Below are 6,679 nucleotides of genomic sequence, written 5' to 3' on the forward strand. Positions count from 1 at the left end.
TTTGTGCTGAGTTTCGCTGCACACATTTTCAATGTTCTCTCCCAGTTTTATTGGTCAGATGAACTTGAGATTCCTTGGTTGTTGTTTTTTTTTTTTTTTTTGTTTGTTTGTTTTTTTAAACCACATTGTTAGGCTTCTTTGTGATTTGTTCAGTTCTGTTTTACTGTTTGTTTGTTTTTTTACTTCCTCCAAGACCAAATGTTTATGAAATTGTGTAATGTTTGATGATGTACTATGTGCTTGTATTTTGATGTCACTGCCTATAGAGATGTCCAGGTGTGAGGATGAGGACTATACAAATGTCTGGTATCATTTTCTCACTTGAGTGACTTGTAAAAATGTATTTCCAAATATATTCAGTTGTTAAAAGATTGATTTTTCACACTGCGCTGTACTGTGTGTTTAAAGGCATTTAATATAATACAAACAATGATCCAATGACACTTCACTCATCACTCAAAGGGAGCTCTGCTCACACAGTGAACGTGACAGTATACACTTTCCCAGGCAAATGCTTGGTGAAGTCGCCTGTTTTCCTCTGAACAAGACATTTTCCTTGTGAGAGTGCCATACCCTCACACACGTGAGGCAATCACACACACATGTCCAGAGAAGAATCATGATGCAGTGGATGGACAAAAAGAAGGAATGAGAGTTTCCATTTCTGTGCAAATCGGAGAGCAGTCCATCTAGTCTTTGATAACTTCAGGGTCCTGGTTTTCTGCTGCCAGCTGCAGCTGTTTTTGTTTCTGCATATAGCGGTATCCTCGCATCGCACACAGGTAGCCCCCATACACCGTCAGCAGCATCATGGAGGCAGAAAAGGCCCGATAGCCAATATCAGCCAGGCGCTTCCCGGACACCATGGTGAGGATCCTGCAGGGAGCAGAGGCAGTGTTAGTGGAGGCAACATACATACTGATATATTCCTAAACAATTCTGGAAAAGTCAAGCACCGCTACCTAGACTCTAATCTGATTAGGGATACAGCAATATGGTTTTACTGGAGACAGCAATATTCAATACCAAACAAAATAGTATATAGAAAATTGAAAAGTAGAATAGAAAAGTTATTCTCAATTTGACAGTTGTAGGCCTAAGCAGGTGACAAGTCAGGACAGATTAAAACAGCATGCACTAACAACACAGGCACGATCAGGGTATAGCCTACCTTAAAAGCAAAACATAAAGACTCAATAACTTGTTAAAATAGAAATGGAAATGTAGGGGACAATATCCAAAATCCAAAAATACATAATGTCCTATCATGACATCGCCCAGTCCTGTGGGGATGCTTTGTTATTTTATCTGCTGATGACATTACAGCGATGACAGCTCTGTTGTCTGTCATACGGCCATATTTGTTTTCTTTTGATAATCAGCCCTGAAACAGGACTCATGTCACTGCTTGATTTGGGCAGAACCAGATTTTACTACATAACGGTGTAGAATCAAGCAAACAAGCTCCTAGTGCTGTACCCATAATCCAGTGCTGCTCCAGGTTAGGCATCTGTGTTTTTTATATCTGTAAAGTGGCAGGGAGCCTGAAAGGGATCTTGTGTTTGGTGTGTTTGGTTTGTCTCTGTGTGTGTGTGTGTGTGTGTGTGTGTGTGTGTGTGTGTGTGTGTCTGTGTGTGTGTGTATCTGTCTACAGCTTCACTTGGATTCACTAAGAGCATTTCACTAAAAGGCAATTCAAAGAAATAGCTTTCACTAGGATATTTGTTATTTCAAATTTCATGGGTTTAGCCTGTCATTATTTTATCATTCCAATTATTATTTAACTTTTATTATTATCTTGATATCCTTTTTTTTTTTTTTTTTTTTTTTTTTTTTTTTTTATCTGGCCTTGTTATCTCTGCGCGGTGGTAGCCTGGTGGCCGTCATGTGCTTGGTTGTGTGTGTTTCTGTCCGCAGCTCATCACACACACCACTGGACCTTTTTTTTTTTTTTTTTTTTCTGTGTGTGCTTGTATCGGTCCGTAGCCAATCTTGCATATCACTAGGTTTATCAGCCTAAAGTTTTTTGTGTATGTGACTGTATGATCAAGGATCTCTTGTCATTGTGGTGACTCAAAACCTCTGAAAAACCTGTTTGACACCGTGAGTGAGTGCTAACTCCACAGCTGGTTTTTCGCCTCAGTCCACGCACGGGAGAGCTGGAGATCCGCGGCATATGAGTCTAAAACTGTTCCTGATAAGCCAGAACTGAACACACAAATAACAGAACTGGGTGGAAACTAAATGCACAGCTCAAGAATGAGGAACAGAAACACAAGACAAACTGACAAAGTCTGAGCTTAAAGCTGAACTTAAACACAAACTCCAGATGACCTGAGTGCAGGCAGGCAGATGGAGGTCCAGAAAACAGCTGAAATGCTGGGCACACCGGTGCCGGGTACCAAAGTGACACACTTTTATGGCACCGACCAAACTGCTTCAATACTACTGAGCATTGAAAAATGCCATGGTACTGACATTTAGTGGCACAATACAAGCTGTAGAGGCATGCAGGAAAAACACGATGTTACACCCAGAGACACTAGAAAATTGATTTTAGAACAAGATTTTATGAAAGCGGTACTGAAAAGGGTATCGCTTAGCACCCGGGATCGAAGTCAAAGTACTGGTACAAGGACCGGTATTGAAAGATTCTGACTGGTAGCCAACCCTCGGGAAGACCAGTGTAAGCAACAGCAAAGTCTTTGTGAAACTTTAATGTTTCTTTTTAACTAAATAATCGCTATCGTGGTGGTTTACAGCAAAATAAGCTACAACATTTGTGTGATTACAGGCAATGCTGTGGTATTGTTTCCAGTGTTTCTATGTGACTGTCTGGTATGTCTAATATCTGTGTGTCCGCCTATATTCAGAAAGTAGACTATAACTGACATGATTAACAGATGGATTACATAAAATAAGGAAATAATCTTTTTTGCAATTATCCATATGACTTTGCATTCTTGCCTGCTCTGTGGCCCGGCCTACAGATTTGTTGGTTTAAAGGCCATTTGTACCTCAAAACTGTTTGTAAACACTTCTGTGGTACAAATAATTATTTTGGGGTGTTAATGAAGTATTTAATTAAATAGAACATTTTTCTTAAAACGGTTTGGCGTATTTTTAGGCATGTTTCAATAATCCAAACGTCTGATCATGTTAAATCTATAATTACCTTTTATATATAGTTATGCATTACCATGTCCATGTATTTCTCCTACCACTACTACTGCTACTGCTGCTTCTACTAATAACACTAGGAGAACATGAAGTACCTTTATCTGTAGTACTGTTCACAGCCAATCCAGTCCTATTTACAGTTTTTTTTTGTTTTGTTTTTCTTTTTGGCAACAGCTTTATCAGCTTTAACAGATTATTTTTTTTAGATTTTTAAAATTTGGTTCTGCGCATGCGCGGGTAGCGACACATACGCATACAATCACACGTCTGTCCCGTTACTGGGCTAAAACACATGGCCTAACTAAACTTATAAGCCACGATACATGTCTCAAGATGTTTGACATGGACAGAGGAGTGCTGTCTGCAGAATTCTCATACACTGATGTTGAAATCTTTAACTTGAAGGCCTTATTTTATTTTTCTCGAGTCTACAAACTGAAGAGCATGCAAGGCTGTGGGCAAGCACTGAATTGGATAAATTTGGATAAATTTGTCCTCTATAGTTAGTGTTACGTCCGAGGCGGTGGGAACGACACTGCCCTCACATTACAAACATATCTTGTAGTATAACTGTGCCCTGTTGAGGCGTATAAATAAACGTTTCCCCGTCTGACCATGTTATTTATGCTAGCTAACATTAGCAATCCGCTGTTATCCGCTACGCACTCCCAAAAATACTTAATTCGAGTCGACGTCGTTAAAACCACAGTATCCTGGCATTACTCCTTTACAAACTAACGCGTCCGTGTATGCCTACCTTCAGGTAGTGATAAGAAAAGCAGACGTCAGGTTGTTCTCAATGTCAACACAGCACAACACCTCGCAGCTCGGTTGCCTTTGCTTTCATAAGGTACGGAAGCCTGACAGAGACATTTGCTGCTTCAGTTTCTTCTCTGAGCGAACTGACGGCGTGGGGAGGGGCCTAGCGCCACATGTTGACTCGGAGTGTGTAGTAGCCAATTACAGGTACGTGCTGGCCAGGTTAACGAGAAGACGAGATTGGCCGCGGTTGCAATGACCTTTTTTTTTTTTTAATGCTGTTACCGCGAGATCAGACTATATTAAATTAGCTGAATGGATATATTTAAATCTAATTTGTAGTCCTCTATTTATAGTTCCCTTTCGGTTACCACTTCCTTCCACTCTCTCTCATCCTTGAACTTTTCCCTCTAAATTAAAAATAGTGTTTTCGACAAGTAGTTGTTGGTTCTAACTGGTTTAAAAGCAAATGCAGGGTTTTTACAGTCCACTTGGGAAAACTGACATGTTGAATATCTTTGAATTCATTTTTTTTTTTTTTTTAAATATCAAACCCCATAATGTTATCAGATCACGAACATGTAAAGTCACTTAAACACGTATAATTCCACACATACAACTTCCTACGACTGTACAAAGTCATACATATGAGATAAAAAGTCGAAATGATGAGATTAAAAAGTCATAAATATGGGATAAAAGTCTCATAATTTCGACTCTTTATCACATGATTTATGGCCCTCTCCCTCCACAACCCCAGACATGTATGTGTCCCAAGCCTCTACAGTCTCAATATGATCCTGTTCTGATGTTAACATCTGATGTTACGCTTGAGATTTTTTGAAGCAGTCTGAGCAGATGATCGTCCTGTCAGGTTTCACCTCAGCTGCAGATCAGGAATAGCCGCAGTTCCTACACGGGATTATTTTGAAGGCGCACAGGAGTAATGGCAGCATGCGGGACAGAAAAGGCACAGAGCGACGCTTCTGATGAAACAAACGAGCCTGGCGCCGCTCCTTTTGGAAACTTCATAAACTATTATACCTTCAACCCACCAGAGAACCGGCTGAGTCTCATTCCGGCCACTCTCCTCCAAGATCTGGGCTACAGAGACAGTCAGCAGACCACACTGATGCTCGACGTGGGATGTAACTCAGGGGTACGTGGCTCCACCAGCACCATGCTCTTTACATTTTGCTCACTGTAATGTTTTTGTAGAATAGTCTTACTTTTAAGAAAGCGGCTTGGTGATGAAAGCTTTAACCCTTTTCCTACTGGTATGACAGGAGCTGAGCGTGGCCTTGTACAAACACCTGGCGCAGCGGCCGCAGTGTGAGGCGGGCGGGCCGCTTCACCTGCTGGGCTTTGATCTGGACGAGCAACTGGTGGAGCGAGCTCGGCGGAGCAACCCGCTGCCCCAGCACATCTCCTTCATTCCCCTGGACATCACCAAGGACACCGAGAGCCAGAGGCAGCTGCGGGACTACGTCAGCCAGCACGGCTGCTCCCACTTCCACCTGTGTGTGTGCCTGGCTGTCACCATGTGGGTGCACCTGAACCACGGAGACTCGGGCCTGCTGGAGCTGCTGTCCCGCCTGGCCTCCGTCAGCCAGCACCTCCTGCTGGAGGCGCAGCCCTGGAAGTGTTACCGCTCCGCCGCCCGCCGGCTCAGGAAGCTCGGCCGCTCCGACTTCGACCACTTCAAGAGCCTGAGGATCCGCGGAGACATGGCCGAGCGGGTCCGGGAGCACCTGGAGAGGAGCTGCGGCATGGAGCTGATGCGGAGCTTCGGCAGCACCGCCTGGGACCGCAAACTGATGCTCTTCAGACGGAAGTGAGGAGGATGTATCGGTGTTTTCTGCCTAAGCAGCGGGCCAGGGGCTTCACATGAACAGCCCGCTGTCTGATAAAGCCGAACTAGAGCCCGACCAGTGACTGATTTTTCAGGCCAACACTGATATTAATATCTATTAGGAAAGAACAATGACAATAACATATTGGACAATATTTTTATGCACAAAAGCAAACGCTGCTTATGTGCTGGAGGCCTGATATTTTACTATTAAATTATAAACCCTAACACAATCCACATACATCTGCTCAGCTGTGACACACTCTTCTGCTCAAGTATTACATGGTAAAATAATAATTTAACTGTAATAAACCAAGATTTTATTTTGCTTTTTTGGTTTTGTTTCAGGTAAAAGGTAATTACCTATTCTATGATCATTTCCACAGTATTTTACTATGGATTGAAGATAAAAAAAAAAAAAAAAAAAAAACCTTCCAGTGGAACCCAATGCTTGTTAGTCCACATATCCTTGCAGACGACAGCAACATTGGTCTGTCCCAATGGATGTGTGCCTCTCCATAATTAAAATGTAATTGCCTCTACTTCTACCAACCTAGCCTACCACAGTTTCACTAATTTAAAGGGCTGTATTGATGTTTATTTTGGCACCTGGTGGTCACTGAATTTTCCACTGAGGTTATTAGTTTCTTTTCCAAAAGCCTATGGCAAAGTCCAAACATGCAAGCAATGCCTGCCAGTAAATAAATAACTAGAACATATATGGTATCTCCCAAAATCCTGGTCAAGTCTGACATCTCATGGTGAAAAGTAGAGTGCCTGGTCTCAGACTAGGACAAGTTTGCCTCAGGAGGTTTTTGTCAGCAGTTCTCTGAGGAACAGGTTAAGGTTGGAGTTGGGATAAGGGATGGGCTTTCTGTCAGAATGCAC

At 42.3% G+C, this 6,679-nt stretch overlaps 2 protein-coding genes across 2 annotated transcripts; one reads left to right on the forward strand and one right to left on the reverse strand.

The window, feature by feature from the left end:
• Positions 1–392: 392 nt before the first annotated feature.
• Positions 393–4,094, reverse strand: cox14 (cytochrome c oxidase assembly factor COX14). Its single transcript, XM_030052339.1, has 2 exons — positions 3,938–4,094; positions 393–876 (listed from the first exon to the last, which is right to left on the reverse strand). Exon 2 carries the CDS (start codon positions 864–866, stop codon positions 690–692), a length of 177 nt encoding a protein of 58 aa, XP_029908199.1. The 5' UTR covers positions 867–876; positions 3,938–4,094; the 3' UTR covers positions 393–689.
• Positions 4,095–4,823: 729 nt separating this feature from the next.
• Positions 4,824–6,276, forward strand: bcdin3d (BCDIN3 domain containing). The gene is made up of 2 exons (XM_030051642.1): positions 4,824–5,098; positions 5,226–6,276. The coding sequence occupies exons 1-2, from the start codon at positions 4,886–4,888 to the stop codon at positions 5,775–5,777; spliced, it is 765 nt and encodes a 254-aa protein (XP_029907502.1). The 5' UTR covers positions 4,824–4,885; the 3' UTR covers positions 5,778–6,276.
• The last annotated feature ends 403 nt before the right edge of the window (positions 6,277–6,679 follow it).

Source organism: Myripristis murdjan, chromosome 5 (assembly GCF_902150065.1).
Source record: "Myripristis murdjan chromosome 5, fMyrMur1.1, whole genome shotgun sequence".
Lineage (NCBI taxonomy): Eukaryota > Metazoa > Chordata > Actinopteri > Holocentriformes > Holocentridae > Myripristis > Myripristis murdjan.

Excerpts from the sequence above, each read along its gene's own strand:
- cox14 (XM_030052339.1), bottom strand. The coding sequence starts at position 866 with ATGGTGTCCGGGAAGCGCCTGGCTGATATTGGCTATCGGGCCTTTTCT.
- bcdin3d (XM_030051642.1), top strand. The coding sequence starts at position 4,886 with ATGGCAGCATGCGGGACAGAAAAGGCACAGAGCGACGCTTCTGATGAA. Across the intron at positions 5,099-5,225 it reads ACGTGGGATGTAACTCAGGG|GAGCTGAGCGTGGCCTTGTA; the intron begins GTACGTGGCTCC and ends CTGGTATGACAG.